This window comes from Desmodus rotundus, chromosome 3 (assembly GCF_022682495.2).
Source record: "Desmodus rotundus isolate HL8 chromosome 3, HLdesRot8A.1, whole genome shotgun sequence".
In the NCBI taxonomy this organism is placed as follows: Eukaryota; Metazoa; Chordata; class Mammalia; order Chiroptera; family Phyllostomidae; genus Desmodus; species Desmodus rotundus.
The window spans coordinates 82,203,981-82,221,537 of NC_071389.1; the positions used below are offsets into that span (position 1 = coordinate 82,203,981).

General features: G+C 40.7%; 1 protein-coding gene across 1 annotated transcript in view; it reads left to right on the plus strand.

Moving 5' to 3' along the window:
- The first annotated feature begins 6 nt into the window (after positions 1-6).
- The window catches only part of LOC112297524 (testis expressed protein 56), a 52,802-nt gene continuing 35,251 nt past the window's right edge, over positions 7-17,557 (plus strand). Inside the window, exons 1-3 of the mRNA XM_045189087.2 lie at positions 7-457; positions 5,661-6,181; positions 14,744-14,942. Of these exons, the coding sequence (XP_045045022.2) occupies positions 5,971-6,181; positions 14,744-14,942 (410 nt within the window). The 5' untranslated portion in view covers positions 7-457; positions 5,661-5,970. The remainder of the gene's footprint in view (positions 458-5,660; positions 6,182-14,743; positions 14,943-17,557) is intronic.

Here is a 17,557-nt window from a genome sequence, read left to right on the forward strand (position 1 = left end):
CCCGGCGCGCTGCGGCCCAGAGGCTCCGGCCCCTCCGCGCGCGGGGCGGGCGGCTGCACCGGCGCCTCCTCCGGCCCGGCCTTCCTGCAGCGGGAGGACAGGGCGGGCAGCGGCGGCGGACGGCCTGCGAGGCTCGCGGGCTGGCTTTCCGCGGCCCGGTCTCCCGGCAACCACCATCGAGCGTGGGCGCCCTCGACGGCCCCGCGTTCCATCGGGCCCACGGGTGTCCCTGGGTCGCGGGGTTGGCGGCGGCTGCCCAGGCCCGGGGCATCTTAGGGGCGCCAGGCGGCCAGCCCCGCAGAATGGGCAACGCTGCCCACGGAGGGTGCGGGGCCTCGAGTTCCCACCCACGCGCCCCTCTGGGCTCCCTCGGGGGCGCCTTGGCCCCTGGGCCACCGTGGGTGGGTGGCCGCCAGAGGGCAGGGGCCCCGCACCGGCGGAGGTTGTATCGTTATATGTAAGTAAATACATAAGTATTTACACATTTGTGACTGCCATATATTTGTATACGTAAGTAAATACTAAAAATGTCAGGTGCAGGTATAATAAAGCATTGACATTTGAAGAATTTTTTTTTTCCAATCCATTGCTGATGGAAACTATTCTGTTGGGTTGAACACCAACTCTAGATTCAACCCCCCAAATGTCTCTTTGTTAAGCATCTAAATACCCTGGTTTAACATTTAGGGGGAAGGGATCCCATGCTCCTTTGGGTATCTTCTCAGCAAAATACACATAAGATGTTGAACACAATTTCAAGGGTTTCTCAGATATTTGACTACCATGTCCAACCCCACCCCCCAAGTGTTTGTCTCCTTCCTCTGCATTTTCATTTTCCTTTCAGAAGGCCTTTCCTGACTTCATTTTTAAAAAGCCCTTCCCACCCACATTATTCTATTTCATAACACCCTGTTTTTATTTCTTGTCTGTACTCACGATCTTGTTAGTCTTCACTTCTTAAATTGTCTGTCTTCCCAGTAAAATATAACTCTCTATGAGAGCAGGGGCTTTGTCTGTCTAGTTCCTTGCTGAATTCCCATCACTTTAAACTGCTTGGGCACATAGTAAAAGCACAATAAATAAAGGCGAATAATTGTAAGATCAGACAATGCCTCTTTGGACGTCTCCCTCCTAAGCGCTCTCCTCGTTCACGCTGTTTTCCATACCACTGATCTAAAACAAATACCCTCCTAATGCCTAATGAATAAAGTCCAAATTCAGTAGCCAGGATTTCAGCGTCTGCACATCACCTTCCCAGTGCCTGCAACGGGTCAAACACATCAGACATTTTGCAGTTTTCCTAAGCACTCCCCTTCAGTTCATACATTATGTTTACTTTTTCTATAATTGCTCCCCTTTTTCTTTTATCTCCTCCCTCCTTTTATCTGCCTAAGTCCTATGTATATAATTCTAGCTCACAAATCATCTTCCCTGATCCCTCAGGAAGAATAAATTGCTACCTCTTTCAGTAACCCTATTTTGGATTATAATGATTTGTTTATAATTCCTTACTCACTGTTACATTATAATTATTCATTTATAATATCTAACTCATTTTCTTTTCAGTGCCTTGAAGGCAAGACCTGACCTTATTCTATCTAGCAGTGTGCTGGCATATACTAGACACTCAATAAATATTTGAATTAATTTACTAAAACAATAACATTTGCTAGAGTTTATGGTGTGGTGACTATGTGCCAGGTGTAAGTGAACCTTTTATACCAATTAACTGATTTAATGCTCTTAACCATACAATGAAACTGGTATTCCTATTTTATAAATGAGTAAACTGAGACTTAAAATTGTTAAATAACATTTCCCAACTTGCAAGACAAGAACAGTGAATTGGGTAAATATTAGGGTCCATAAATTTCCAGTTCATACTTTCTACAAATATATCAGCTGGGAATTTTTGGCCTGTTCTCTGAATAGGAGACACGAATGTGTGTGTGGACGCGTGCGTTTCACACACTTAGTTCACACATGTTCCCATCTTTCTTGCTTTATGATTGTTTCCGCTTTTTTCTTTTGTTTCAGAACTCGAGCTGATTCTTGATTCCTTAAGGTCCCTCTGAGATTTGTCATTTATTACTACATCCTCTAAGATTCCTTTTTTTTCCCTTGACAGGCATATTTCTAAAACCTTCCTTTCCTTTTATTTCCACTTGCCTCCTCTTCCTTTCTCTGGAGACCGTTCGAACACTTTGACACTAGCATCAAAACCATCCACCCACCCACTTGTTGAACTGATAAAGTTTTTACTATTACATGCTTAAAACTATAGTGACAGGATAGTCCCTGTACAGTATCTACAGGGGAGCACCCATGCTAAGTGGTGGAGGAGACAAGGCTAAGAGAGGGATCTAAATGTGTAATGTGGTCCTGTGAAATATAAGGGCAACAACTAGGAGAACGATGTTCTTTCCAAACCCTTGAGTCTGGTTTGGCTCAAGTCCAGCCTTGAGAGTGAGGGGTTAGCTGGACAGTGGGCTGTTTTTTATAGTGGGTCTGGTCCAGCTTTAACATAAATCCTTGGCCCAAAAGAGCACACCATCCTTCTAGGCCATACCAAGGCACTCTGAATTCACTTTTCGGTGGTAGGCCTCAGGCTTGCCGTACTTCGAATCTGTACCTCTTTACCTAATCCAGTGGAATAGGGCAAGGCGATGTTCTCTGTCTCATGTCATTTAACAAGCTCTTGCATTAATTACAACAAAGGTAGTCTGAATTGGTGGAAAAGAAGGAAAGCCTTGGGCCAATCACTTAGTAGGTAAGCATGCCTTGCTGCCCAGCTCAGTTTCTCCTAATGTGACAAAGGTGACATATTGACACCGGATAACTATTTTGGAAAGCACTTTGATATACATTTTTTTCATAGTCCAGAGTTATGAAAAGAAATGCCAGTGACAACATTGTTTAGTTTCTATTTACTCTGTAGGGGAAAGGCTTCTTCTGTTTCAGTCTACCTCTTTCAATATCTCTCTTGTTTTTACATTGCCTGTGCATTTGCCTCCACCTCCTTTTATTTTTCCCTATGTTATTGCCAAGGTCATGGCTGGTCATAGAATCTTGTTCAGAAATTATGTATATATTTTCAGTAAGTGAGATCATTATTTTCTAATTAATAAGATGCATTTTTGTTTTCCCATGGATGCTAAATCAGTGGGGAACATTTCAACTCAATTATGAGCAGTTTGTATTTAGTGGCTGGTTTAGCTAACTTGTCTTTTATTCCCTTTTCTGCTTTGGCTCTCAGTCATGGCCAGTTCTATGTATCCTCGATTCAGGACTCCATTTCTATGAGAATTTACCTTAACTAGTCTAACTTTCTCGTGTTTGTATAATTCCTTTTTTAGGAACATGAAATATTTTGTTAAAAGTTTTGTTTTTGTTTGAAAAATTAATCTTTATTATTATGTTCCCTTATTTGAGAGACCACCATTCTGTTGCAAAAATAGAGGAAATCTTGTTTAAATTTTCTTTATTCCTAGAATGATTGTGATAGTGATGTATATGAATATAGTTCCAAAAGTAACAGAGACACATCTGTAAATCCTACATCTGCCTGTGTTACAGTTAGTACTTTTGAATGAATTCTCGAGCATATTTCCACCTTTATTTAGATCTTTCTGAGAGACTTGATTTCTACAGTTTAAAATGTTTAAAAACTCTTCCAGTCCTTCAAATGCCTACCTCTGGAATTGTGCTTTCTTAGCCTTGTGTTGTGAATTTACTTTGAATTTTGATTTACGTTCCAAGATCAGAACTTACTTTCTGGTGCCAGGAAGGCAGTAGCTTGGCTCCTCTTTCTTGTAGTCAGGCCCCTCCCACCTCTTTTGCTTTGAATGGAACACTCTCTTTAGGACACTTTCTTTAAGAAACTTGGAGATGATCTTTTCTCTTTGAACATTACTGAATACTTTGCCTTCTGGGAGCCAGCTGATCTTGTCACATTCACCATGGCAGAGGGAAAGCGGAAGGTGTTCAGGGGACACAACAGCCCTCTTTGGAACAAAAAGAAAGAGAGAGAGAGAGAGAAGGGAAGAAAGAAAGACAAAAAAAGAAAGAAATTGCTGTTTATCTAAAAGTCATGATAAGAGATCTGCCTGTCTAGAAAAACTGCCTGGAGTCCTGCGGCTGCCCTGCTGAGGGACCGGTCTGGCGGTGCTGCTGGCCCTTCACAGCAACTCCTGTCACAGAGAGGAGGAGTGCTGGCTTATGGGGGCTCTTTCTAGTCTTGTGAGAGAATAAAAACATTACAGACGTGCTTGTGAGTGGGTAAATATATTGGACCATGAAGAATAGAATTAGAAGTAAGCGGAACACAAAGCAAGATACAAATGGATTTAGAGCATCAAAGAGCATCAGCACCAGTCAGCAGCAGGGTGTCGCCAGCCTCTGTTCTTATGTTAACTCCCATCCTGATCTGTGTTCTTTCCATCACAACAGTATTGGAGAAAATTAATAAAGTTGATTCCTTGAAGAAGTCTTACCCATTACAAAAAAATTTATCCATCAGATAGTTTATTTAAAAATAAAATATAATCATTGTAACCTACATGTGAATTCAGCCAAGGCCAATAAACTTCAGATAGCTAGAAACATTCCATCAGTTGCTACTCAGAGCGATGATTAAAAACATATGGGTCAATTCCATGGCGTATAAAGAATCAGTTTTAAGAGATCACTTCCTTGGCATGTTGAATGGCTTAAAATATGGTTTGTTCTTTCTATTTATATAAATGAGGATTTAGAGTAAGCGCTCAAATTCGGTTGGAAGAAAGAAGCTTCTGGCTATCAAAATATTTTAACCCCCTGACCTCTACCAATTCCTTCTCTCTCCAAAAACACCCATGAAATTTTGAGAATCACATTATATTCAAGTGATCCTGGTTAGCTCTATAACATATTCTAAATATATTTGTTTATTTTTTTTAAGTTTTACTTTTTAAGTTTGCAAGTTGAAAATTAAGAAGTGAAATTGTATGTCTCCTGCTCTAGGCACTAATGCTATGATATAATCACGATGTTTTTATAGTCGCAACCAAAGGGTTTTCATTTGGTAAAAAGCCAGCCAACATGAGCAGCTTTTGCAGTAGTGTGCTTGGCTCCATGGCTCTTCCTACTTCTTGCTGGGCTGCAGTGTGATCACCCAGCCAGTTAGTTCACAGAGTAGAGTGGTTATGGTGAACTGGCTCAGCTGATGGAGTGTGCTGGGATTAAGGAGTAGCAAAAACAAATCTTATTATTTGTATTTTTGTCCCAAATCTGGGAGTCCTTGGCAGCCACTATATTGCTTGGGACTGTGCCATCAAGTGTGGTGATTTAAGATTATTTGATACTTCTACTGTCTTTTTGGTCCTCAGTAAGGAATAGCTTCTACCAGTAAAGCTAGAGTTGAGCATTTTTGTTTGTTAACTTTTTTCCTTGGTATTAATTTGGGTAAGAGAATAAAAAGCAGTTTGGTGCCTTACCTGTGTTAATCTGGACATTTCCTCAATTTTGGATGATGAAGCTGTCCAAAGCTCTGCTCCAGAATTGTACTAATGTAACCACTATCCCTCAGGGCTGTGGAGCCTTAATTATGTACACACAGGGCTTACAGCTTCTAAGTGCCAGATGGGAAAATGAGTACACACCTGTTTCCCTCTTCCTTTTAGGAAAGCAATCTATTTTCCTCAGAGACTGTCCATGTCCAGAGAGAAAACTGGAGTTTCTGCCTAAAATCTCCTGACAAGATATGTTTTGACAGGCTGACTTCTCAGTTTTGAAGATGCAGGATGAGCACTCAGAGTTCCAGGCCAAGGTCTGGGCCTTTGTGACTCTCGGAATGCTAAGCAATCAGAGACTAGAACATAGATTGCATGGTACCTTCTTGGAGATGGAGAAAAGCTTGGAGAAAGAACAATCCCAAGGGGCTTCACTCTTCAGATTCTCTATTTGTTCTTCTCTGTAAGTCAGTGGGTCATTATGGGATCTGCCAAAAACAATCAAACTATGGTGAAACTTCCACTTCTTGACAAATGTAAGAAGACATCTAAAAACTATGACCACCCTGAAGTTCTGCATCACACCTTTGAGACCCTATCTCACCTTCACAAGCTGCTTCCAAATCATCGGCTGGAGATGCTTTATTCCTACAAGAGTGAACAGGACAAACAAAAATGTATGTGGGTAGAGGGTGAGTGTGAACTCTTCATAGTAAGTTTTTAGCATCTTGGTACCAGCTGCCTCTTCTCTTAGCCATGAGTAAGACCTTGTTTTTACATTGCAGGTGTGCTCAGTCCTTGAAATCCATGGCTGCATTCATACTAAACATTCCAGGGCCCAAGTTCTTAGAGCTTGTTGTGGACTTTACCCATGCACTGACTCCACCGTCACTTCACGTTCCTTGTATGAATCAAGATAGGTCTATCACTCTGCTTTAGGAAAAGCATACCTGTGGAACACGGAAAGGAGATTAAGTGGGAAATACCACTAAATTTACAATTTGAGCTTTCGATTTGATTTTAAGATCAATGATTTCAAACTTTGAAGTTTATTCCTTTGCTCTATTCCTACTACTCCGTCCTCCTATTGTCAGGATTGTACCACACCAGAGACAAGCTGAGTATTTCCCCTGAGGATCAGAAGCAACTTTCATTTGTTGCCCACCACTCTGAAATTGCATCAGGGCCAGATAACCAGGCTGATCTGAAGAACGGGGTGGAGCCTGCCTCTTGAACTGTTCATACCGAAGTGAAGGACAAATGTAGGTAGTATCCACCTGTGCCCCAGAGCCTAGAGAGCAAAACAGCAGCTGTCACAGTGATTCAGACACAAATCCTAGGTAAAAATGTAGGTATTTTGGGTAATTATTTTAAGACATTATGGCAAATTCAGCCATTTGTATTCTGATCAGTCCCTAATCCCTAAACCCACAGTATTATGAATCAATCCCTCTATCCAGATTTCACCAGAGATTACATAAAAATCATCAAGAGAAATATAAGCAACCCAACAGAATAGATAAATGTTATAGAAAGACAATTCATAAATGAAATACAAACCTTCAATAAGCATGAAGATGTTCAAACACTTAGTAATCAAGGAAGTAAAAGATTAATCAGGGAGATGTTCTTAGGCCATCATACTGGTCAAATTTAAACGATCAATAATGATGAACATGTGGGGGAATAAATACTCTCACAATCGGTGGCATGTGAATTGTCTTTTTAAAAAATAATTCCCAAGTCTTTCCCAAAGTTAAAATATATGGTATTGACTTATTGAATGAGTTGAACTTAGTAAAATAGAGACAAAAAATAATTTCTTCCTCAAAACCTCCCCTTTGACCCACTGTGTTGATCTTCATTCATCACCTTTGGATGAGAAATCATAAGCAGTTCTCATAGCTTTCCTGTTTATATTCAAATAATAACAAGTCCACTCATATCAAAATTCCTTACTGTCATCCAATTTAAAATCTCTCTGCTCCCCACTTCTCGGGCCTGACTTAAACTTAGAAACTGGAGTGAGCCTGGTGGTGTAGCGGGTTATTTTCTTGTTCCGCCCCTTCCCTCCCTGGCTGCTGTTAGGTTGACAAGCATGAGGGTGGGAGGAACTAAAGTTTTTTCTCTACTGATGAAGTATCAACTGTCATCGTGCCCTCTAGGGGTGGCAGTTTTCAAGATCTGACCTTTTCTTTCCTGGTATTTGTGTGGGTTCTTGGCGATTTCCCATTGCTGGAGGTCTCTCACTTGACAGCCTTCTGCTTTTTACCCTTTTTACCTCCATTCCTCCCACCTTTGGTATGATACACTTCCACTCTATTTTACCATGAACTGCCTCATCCTTAGGACAAAGCCCCCTTGAGATGCTATTCAAGATGACTCAAAACCAACTACTTCCCAGGGGGGTTCACATACACCTCATAGAAAATTCACACCCCCCTCCTCCATGTCTTCACTCAGCTGCTGAAAGTACTGTGGCTTCTACACTGACCTCTTTTCTCCATGGCCACAGGCAGCTGTGGCCCTGACCATTTATTAAGAGGCTTTATTAGAGGTTGAATTGTGCCCCCAAAAGATGTATTGAAGTCCTAACCCCCAGCTCTCCAGAATGTGACCTTATTTGGAAACAGGGTCATTATAGAGGTACAGATGTAATTAAGTTAAGATGAGATACTGGAATGGGGTGGGTTCTTCATCCAATAAGACTAGTCCTTATAAGAAGACAGAGACACACAGGGAGAAGATGGCCATGTGGCAGCAGAAGCAGAGTCTGTCAGTAGAGGAACACTAAGGACTGCCAGCAGACACTGGAAACGAGGGGAGGCAAGGACAGATTCTCTCCTAGGGGTTTCAGAGGGAACATAGGTTTGACAACACCACCTTGACTTTGGACTTCTAGCCTCCAGAACTGTGAGACAATAAATATGTTGTTTTAAGCCACCTAGTTTGTGGTACTATGTTATGGCTGCCCTAAAAACTAATAAATTAGATGTTAGAGGATGCAGCCCAGTACCTTCATTTGCCAGGAGGTAAGGAGATGCTACAGTACACAGCACTACAATAACACACAAAAAAAATCTTCATGTGCCCTAAAGGTTTAGTTAGCTTTTTCTTATATGGATGTATGTTGTGTATAGGTGGGTATCTGGCACCTACTAGATTTTTTAAAAGATTTTTATTTATTTATTTATTTATAGAGAGAGGGGAAGGGAGAGAGGAAGAGAGGGAGAGAAACATTGATGTGAGAGAGAAACATCAGCTGGTTGCCTCTCATACATGCCCTCACTGGGGACTGAATCTGTAACCCAGATTCAGCATATGCCCTGACTGGGAATCAAACCTGCAATCTTTCACTGTGCAGGCCGATGTCCAACCAACTGACCCACGCTGGACAGGGCCTACTGGATTTTTTCTTAGATAGTGTGGCCTTAGTACAACATAGAGACAACAGAAAAATTCATATTTTAACATCTCCTTACTTAAGCATATCCGTCAACTTAGCAATTCCACTTCTAGTTAGTGCCCTAGAGAAACACTTGCACTTGTGCACACAGATGCAAGAACGGGGTATGCACTGAAAGCATTGTTTATAATGATGAAAATGGTAGACAGCCCAATGTCAATGACAGACTGAGTAAATACACTGGTACATCCATACTGTGGAATCTATGAAAAAGAAGGTTAACATCAAAATATCTGCAAAACACACTATAGAATTCTTAAAAGCTGCAAAATAAAAACCAAGGATTCTATTCATGCCAAAGAAGACCATATATTTGTATGTACAAATATGTATGTAAAGGCAGAGAAGAGAGTTCTGAAAAGATACACTCCAGATTCAGACCGGTGCTTCCTCTGCAGAGATTGGAGGAAGGAGGACTTTTCCTTTGACTACGTATATATATGTCTTCCAGTTGTTTGATTTTGTTTACTTCAGTAGAAATCTCTGCATGTATTTTTGCAACTAAAATGTAATTTTAAAATTGAAAATGCAATGATGTTGAAGAAGTGACATAGCTTTTCTTCCCTTAGCCTCCCAGTGTAGTTACTAATAAATATTGATACACCTTTAGCAACTGGCTGTATTCCTACCATGTAAAATTGCTGCCCACTGCTGTTCTTATGCCTTTATTTGGAGTTTGGTTACAGTCATCTGGTGCTGTGGTGGAAGCCAGTCTACAGAAGTGCGTGATGCAGTAAAGGGGAATCGCATTCTGTGGGAAGAAATGCTTTTTTCGAGTTTTGAGTCTGTGCCACCTAAGGTAGAATCCAGTCATGGAGGGGACATTAGACTTTGAGGCCCTGAATTCTCCACTAAAAAGCTGCTTTATTTCCCAAATTCCAGTTCTAAATGTATAGTGATTGCCTTGAAGATGAATCCCTAAGCAATGACCCTATTTCTCACTTTCATCCATCAGGTTATGAATTCAATAATGGATACCAATGCCTCACTGTGTCTAAAGCCTTCCTTCTAGTAGAAATTTTACCTGACCTTGAAAATAAGTTTTATACCTCCCCACCACCTGCCTCTTCATCTGCAGGGAAGTTTTGCCTTTATTAATCTGCATTTGCTACCCAGAGCCCTTACAAAAAGAAAGAAAAAAATAACAAAAGATTTATTGCTAAAAACCCAGGTTTTTCCTCTGTATTTTAAATAATAGCAAAGTTAAATCATAAGAACAACATACAACTGAGAAATGAGGATCCATTGCACTATATAGATTTAGATACACTGCTGTCCATATAATTGTCTCCAAAACATCATAAGACTCTGCAAGAGAGCCTCCTCCTCCTCTCCCTCAGGCCCCAGTACCACAATGTGAGGGGCTATGTTGAGATCTGCTCAGTACTGGCTTTACGATGTTTATTTAGTACATTTTCCATACTAGTTTCCTAAACGACTAGCTGGCACCAAAACAGAACGTAGGGAGTGGGAGGATGTTTAAAGCTTTTTCTTTGTTGTTTTTAAGGTTTAAGAAAGTACCTCTCTTGGTTAATTTGCTGCTTCCCCACCCCTCAAAATACTTTGGGACCTTGCTTAACTGGAGGGTGGGGATATGTGGGGAGAGCACACGAAGGCAGGAAGAATGCCTCCCACAGAGTGAGTGGGCTTGGAGAGGAAACAGATGGGGCAACTTTGTGTGCTGACAGCCCACCAAATCTCTGACTTCTGTTCACACATTGAAGACCATTATGAGGTACAAAAGTAACAGATCAAAAGGCCCCAGCCCCACACCAGGCCCCCCAACCTAGGGTTCCAATACCAGGAAGAGAAGTTGTCATAACTTTTGGCTATAAAACCCAGCAGGAATGGAGGCTGTGGGATACAGAAACTGCTGGACTCTCTGGCAGTTCCTTTTAAAAGGCCCACACACAAACTTACTCAGACTTACTCCCTCTGAGCTCCAGGATGGGAGCCTCAGATTGAAAGACATCACAGACATATAGAGAGGAATGAATTGTCTAGCATCAGGGCAAGAGCTGGGGAGCAGCTTTCTCCCAGACAGAAGTGCTGGCAGAGACCATTGTTCCTTACCTAAGCCCTCACCCAACAGAGCCATAGAGCCAGCAGGCAGGCGCTATATCTGAGACTCCATCAACCTGTTCACATTACTTTCCCCACCCTGGTGAACCCTGGAGGCCCTGCCCCACCCAAATTTTGGGCCTACCCAGGCTGTTTCCAGTGGCTTCACCATGTGAATGGCTTATTTGGCCCATGCTATAGATTTTCCTAAATTTTCTCTTAATAAGGAGCATCTGGCTTCCGTGAGCCCCATACCTCTTGCTAAGTTGCCCCAGGACTGACACAACAGTCAGCCTTGGTTCACATCCTACTCTCACTTGGACACCTCCAAGCCCAGCAAATAGCAGTCATCTGCAGAATACTTTGTAGCTTATGCTGTGTGACCCCAGGCAGAGCACAGGCATTGGCTGACCTTGGACATGCCAACAGCAATCAAGGCTCAACTACAACAGGAGAATGTACACAATCCACACAGTGGGTGCACCTCGAGTACCCAGCTTGTATAATAGAGAAGGTTGTGCCACTGGACCCTACAGGACACCTACTACCTTATGCCATGCTACCAAGACAAGGGTTGTGGAAGCACTACTGTTACATAGAAACAAACAGAGGGAGTCTGCCAAAATGAGGAGACAAAGAAACATGGCCCAAGTGAAAGATCAGAACAAAACTCCAGAAAAAGAACTAAACAAAATAGAGGCAAGGAAGCTACTAAATGCAGAGTTCAAAACAGTGTTTATAATGATGCTCAAGGAACTTAGTGAGGACCTGAACAGCATAAAAAAGGTACAGTCAGAAATGAAGGATACACTAATTAAAATAAAGAACAATTTACAGTGAGTCAACAATAGAATGGATGAAGCCAAGAATAAAATCAATGATTTGGAATATAAGGAAGCAAAAACCAATCAAAACAGTAAGAAGAAAAAGAATCCAAAAAAATGATGGTGCAAGCAGCCCCTGGGACAACTTTAAGCATACCAACATTCACATCGTGCGGGTGCTGGAAGGAGAAGAAAGACAGCAAGAAATTGGAAACCTATGTGAAAAAATGACAGAATACCTCCCTAACTTGGTGAAGGTAAATAGACATACACATCCAGGAAGCACAGAGTCCCAAACAAGATGGACCCAAAGAGGCCTATCCCAAGACACATCATAATTAAAATGCCAAAGTTTAAAGACAAAGAGAATCTTAAAAGCAGCGAGAGAAGAGCAGTTAATTACCTACAAGGAGCCGGCATAAGACTGTCAGTGATTTCTCAAAAGAAATTTTGCAAGCCAGAACGGATTTGCAAGAAATATGCAAAGTGATGAACAGGAAGGACCTACAGTCATGATTAGTGTACTCAGCAAAGCTATCACTTAAAATCAAAGAACAGATAAAGAGCTTCCCAGATGAGAAAAAGCTAAAGGAGTTCATCACCACCAAGGCAGCATTATATGAAATATTAAAGGATCTTCTTTAAGAAGAAGATCAAAACTATGAACAACAAAATGGCAACAAATACATATTTATCAACAAATCTAAAAAAACTAAATGAATAAGCAGAACAGAAACAGAATCATAGATACAGAGAGCATTGTGACGGTTGCCAGATGGGAGGGGGGAAGGGGAGTGGGCAAAAGGGGTGAAGGAATTGAGAAGTGCAGAGTGGTAGTTACAGAATAGGCATGGGGATGTAAAGTACAGCATAGGGAATAGAGTAGCCAAAGGACATATATGCAGGACCCGTAGACATGGACAACAGTGTGGGGATTGCCTGAGGGAGTGGGGGAGGTTGGGTGGAGGAGGGGCAAAGGCAGAAAATTTGGGACAACTGTAATAGCATATATTTAGTTTATAGATATTTAAAGTTTTTTAAAAAAGTAACAGATCACCTTAAAGACTGAAGTTTTAAATTACCTATTTTTACTGTCTCTGGAGAATATACACACACACACACATGCACACACATGCTCTCACACACTTGCAAGGGTTTGTGTACTGGTTTATAAACCTTATCTATGCTGATTTGTATAATGATTACTAATTCATCCTTCCATTTGTTCATCCATTCATCCAACAACCATGTATTGTATTCCACACATTAAAATAAAAAAATTTTAAAAACCACTCAGCTTACAGTTCAATATCTCCAAAATTTCAGCTATAAATTGACAATCAAAATTATTTGACTTCTAAAAATTTCTTGAGGTGCCCTATGCTTATCATACTTTCTTTCAAAACCAGGAAACTTGCTTAAAATTTCAAATAAAGTGGGCTATAAGATCCAATTAAACATTCAAACTGAGTTCTGAGTTTCGTCTAACTTTGGTGTATGTGCAGGACTAAATATCATTATTCACACTGAGAATATGAGAATTTGTAAATGTTATTCTCTCTCTCTAATTTACCCCTAGCTGCTTACAAAAAGAATTCAAGGCAGTACAATATTAAAATATGTCTGTCTATACAAGACAATCAAAATATTCATTTGAGGCAAAAAAATTATTTTAGCTGGATATCATCAAATACCTGAATTGGTTAATTAATTTAGTTGAGTATGAAATTTCTCTATGAAATTCTGACAACCAAAGCAAACCCTATGCTCTTCCTATCGTTCAAGTTTGCCAGTGAGAGCTTCCAGGTGCCCCAGCTGTGTGACCACTGAGCTAATAACCTGCTAAGAGTAGTATGTGGGAGCTGTCTGAGCCAGGCTTGACAGGAGCCTCAGATTACAGTCCTGTTCTTGACTTACTTGGAGTGGCTTTTGGGCCCTAAGGATCTATCCATCAAGTCAGTATATCATTTAGTCAGATTGCTGAGCTATGTCCCTTGAGTCAGTCCTTGGTTCTTTGGGGTCTCTGCCAATTGCCCTGTCTGCGAGGGATCATCACTGGCTCAGCCTGAGGAATAACAGGGGCTGGACAAGTTCTGATCTAGTTCCTCTCTAGGATCACCTTGACTCTCTCCAATGCTCAGCTTCTGTTCTTGTATTAGGTTTATGACAGTTCTTTTATTTTTTAATACGCCCAAATGAATTGCTGAGTTACTCATAGTATAGCCTGCAAACTGGCTTTGGTTCTCAAAGTGTTAGCAGTTGGCAAAGAGATAAGAAACTTATACTACAGTATCAGTCAACTATGTCATTAAACATACAAAGTAATTCAGATGATTCTTTTCCTTCCTTCCTTCCTCCTTCCCTCCCTCCTCTCTCTTCTTGCCTCCTTTCCTCTCTTTCCCCTCCATTTCTTTCTTTCTTTCTTTTTTCTGTAGCAAGACTGTTCTGATGAAGGAAGCCGTGTATTGAATTGCATTCTGGGAAAGCTCTTTGTCTCACTGCAGATGGGTAATTTGGTTAGGGGCCAGCTGAGGTCAATGTGAAGCAGTGGATGTCATGCACATGCAAAATGTCGTATCTCTAAAAATAAAAATTATTGTACATTAACTTGCCATTAGCTTGGGAATCATGCACAAATTGTACAAATAACCTTCAGTATTTGTGGTAGTACAAGAACATGTGTTCGTTCTTTCATTTATTCATTTGCTGTATTTATTAGATGTCTAGGACCAGGCTAAGGTGTAGATGTTGTCCGGTAATATTTTTTCAGTGATGAAGTGGAAGGGCTGAATAGCAATTATTAAGTGGCATAAATATTCCCTCTGAAATTAATGTCATGTTACTCTTGCTATGCAAAAATGGAGAGGAACACTGAGTTAAAGTGATGCTTACTCTATTACCAGGTGAGAATTCTGAATTCTCTGCCTTAGAAAGGATCTTAGCAAGACATCAGTTTCCAAAAGAGATTAATCTGACCCCAAATCCAAGCAGTATGTCCCTGTGGAAAAGAAAAGCCATCAACAATACAAATCATGGGTGGAAGAAATGCCATTCTTTGAGCAAAAACATAAAGGATCCTCCAATGTCAACTATAGTTGTCAGGTAGGTGTCTAATGTTTGTCCTATGCAGACACATTTAGAGATATACAGGGTGATAACAAACTCTGTTTACACCTTAGCTAAAAATGACTTAATATTGTTTTTGAGATATATGGTAAAGATGAAAACAAGCATTGCTCTGTATAAAAGTACATAAACTCCATTTTCAAATACTTCAAGCATCTGGAAGAGCCTTCACTGAAAGAAAACTCATGGAGAAAGGGACAGATGTATGGGTCCCCTATGGATAATTGCAGTCTTGGGTACTGAGGAGCGATCCAGCAGGACTGGAGTGCGATTCTTGGAGAGGGATCCAACCCCTGAACTGTGGGGCTTTCATGCTATATTCAGGAAGCACTGGCCCATCTTTAGCATGACCAGTGATGTAGGATATAATAGTATCAGTGGTAGACCTTGTTTTATCCCTAGTCTGCCACATTTTACATTGACAGAAATGGGAGGCTATTGCAGGGTCTTAAAGGGGGGGGTGATACAATATGACCTGAATCTTCCCTGGCCTTTAGGGGAGCAAGGGTAGAAGCAGAAGAAGGATGGTGGGCCTTAAAAGAGGTGGTAACAATGGGGATGTGGAATGGTTGGACTCTGGCGCTCAGAGTTAAACTTTGGTTCCTTGGCAAGCTATCTTTGTTGGTACACTGCCTTCTCTAATTATGGCACACAGATGGTGTTCCTGTGTTTGTTTCTTTAGTATTGCTGCACAGTACATAACAAATAATTTTTACATTTTGACATACATAGAAAGTATTCATAAATGTTGTTCACAGGCTGACTGGTGAAATACATAATTTTCTGTAAAGACAGAGTCCTCTGCTTTGAAGGTAACAGCCACAGGGAGAGAATTCCAGCTCATGAATTTGCTTATACTGGAAGGTCCCATTAAGATCACTGCCCTAATAAAATAATTGTCTTGTCTACTTTTTTTCAGTACCTTCAGTGGCATAACTTGACAATTTGATTTAAAAAGTCATATTCAGCCCAGACTGGTGTGGCTCAGTGGGTTGGGTGTCATCCCACAAACCTAAATGTTGCGGGTTCAATTCCTAGTCAGGATGCATGCCTGGCTTGTGGGCCAGGTCTCTGGTTGGGGGTGTGCGAGAGGCAACCTGGTCAATTCCTTTCATACATTGATGTTTCTCTCCCTCTATTTCTCCCTTCCTTCCCCTCTCTCTAGAAATAAATAAATAAAATCTTTAAAAATCATATTAATATCCAAAGAAGGCAAAGACATGCTATTAAAGAAATAAAACCATTGTATCTTCTTGGACAATGCAAGGCATTGAATTTTTGTCCATTTTAAGGGCAGGAGTTAAGTGATGATCCTGATTACTTAAGATTATTTGCTCATACTTTGGAGGCCTATAGAAAAGAAGAAATGGGTAACGTTTCTCGGCCATAAGAAGTTTATATACCTCAATTTCAGGCCATAATGTCATTACATGAACTAACATATCTTACTTTATATCCTAGCTTGGCATCTGTAAATACTCTTTAGGCTGTTGGAACATAGGAAATGACACATTTATTCATATTTCCTCCTACAAACATTTATTTGCTTTCCTTAAAAACTGTGGTTGATAAAAGCAGGCATCCTTGACTTGTTCTCAGTTTCAAAGAGTAAAAATTCAGTATCATGTTGGCGGTAGGTTTTTATCCACTACCTTTATATGCCTGAAGAAATTCACTACTGTTGCTAGTTTTTTTCATGAATGGATATTAAATTTTTTAAAATGCTCTCTCTGTATCCATTGAGTTGATCATATCTATACTTTCTATTGATATGGTGAATTGTATTGCTTTTAAAAATATTTTTATCATGGTAAAATATACATAACATAAAAGTTCCCATTTTACCCATTTTAAGTGTACAGTTCAGTGGCGCTTTGTACATTGACAATGTAGTGCAAACCATCACCACCATTTGTCTCCAGAACCTTTGCATCATCTCACACTGAAACTCTAAAACTCATTAAATAATAATTCCCCATTCCTTCATCCACCAGCACTTGGCAACCACTACTGTACTTTCTGTCTCTGTAAATTTGCCTATTCTAGGTACCTCAAGTACATGAAATAATACAATGTTTGTCCTTTTTTGTTTGCCTTATTTCACTTAGCATACTGTCTTCAAGATTTATCCATGTTGTAGCATCTATACTTTTTCAGGCTGAATAATATTCCATTGCATGTGTATATGATATTTTGTTTTATATGGGGAACTGTTCTAAGCATGGGAAATGTGGCCCAGCCCCCACTCAGAAAAGCCAGTGGGGAGCGAGGTTGGCGGGCAGGACCCATGTCCATGGCTAAGTTTTCCCATGGAGAATCAGGCCTGCATTGTACATAGGCTGCTATGAGACTTGCTTTTGCTAAAACTCCCTCACCCTGAATTGAGGCAGCAAATGTTTACTGAGTATCTTTGACTTCCTAAAGTCTGTGCTAAACCTCCCAAGTATGGAGTGTAACCAGTTCAACCACTTCCCCCCCCCACCCTTGAGCTGTAACATCCTTCTCTTTGAAGTATTAGCAGTATTCTGTCCTTTGTTGTCTGTAAAAGGTAATCACCTACAGTGAACCTGTGCCTAGTAAATGAGGACCAT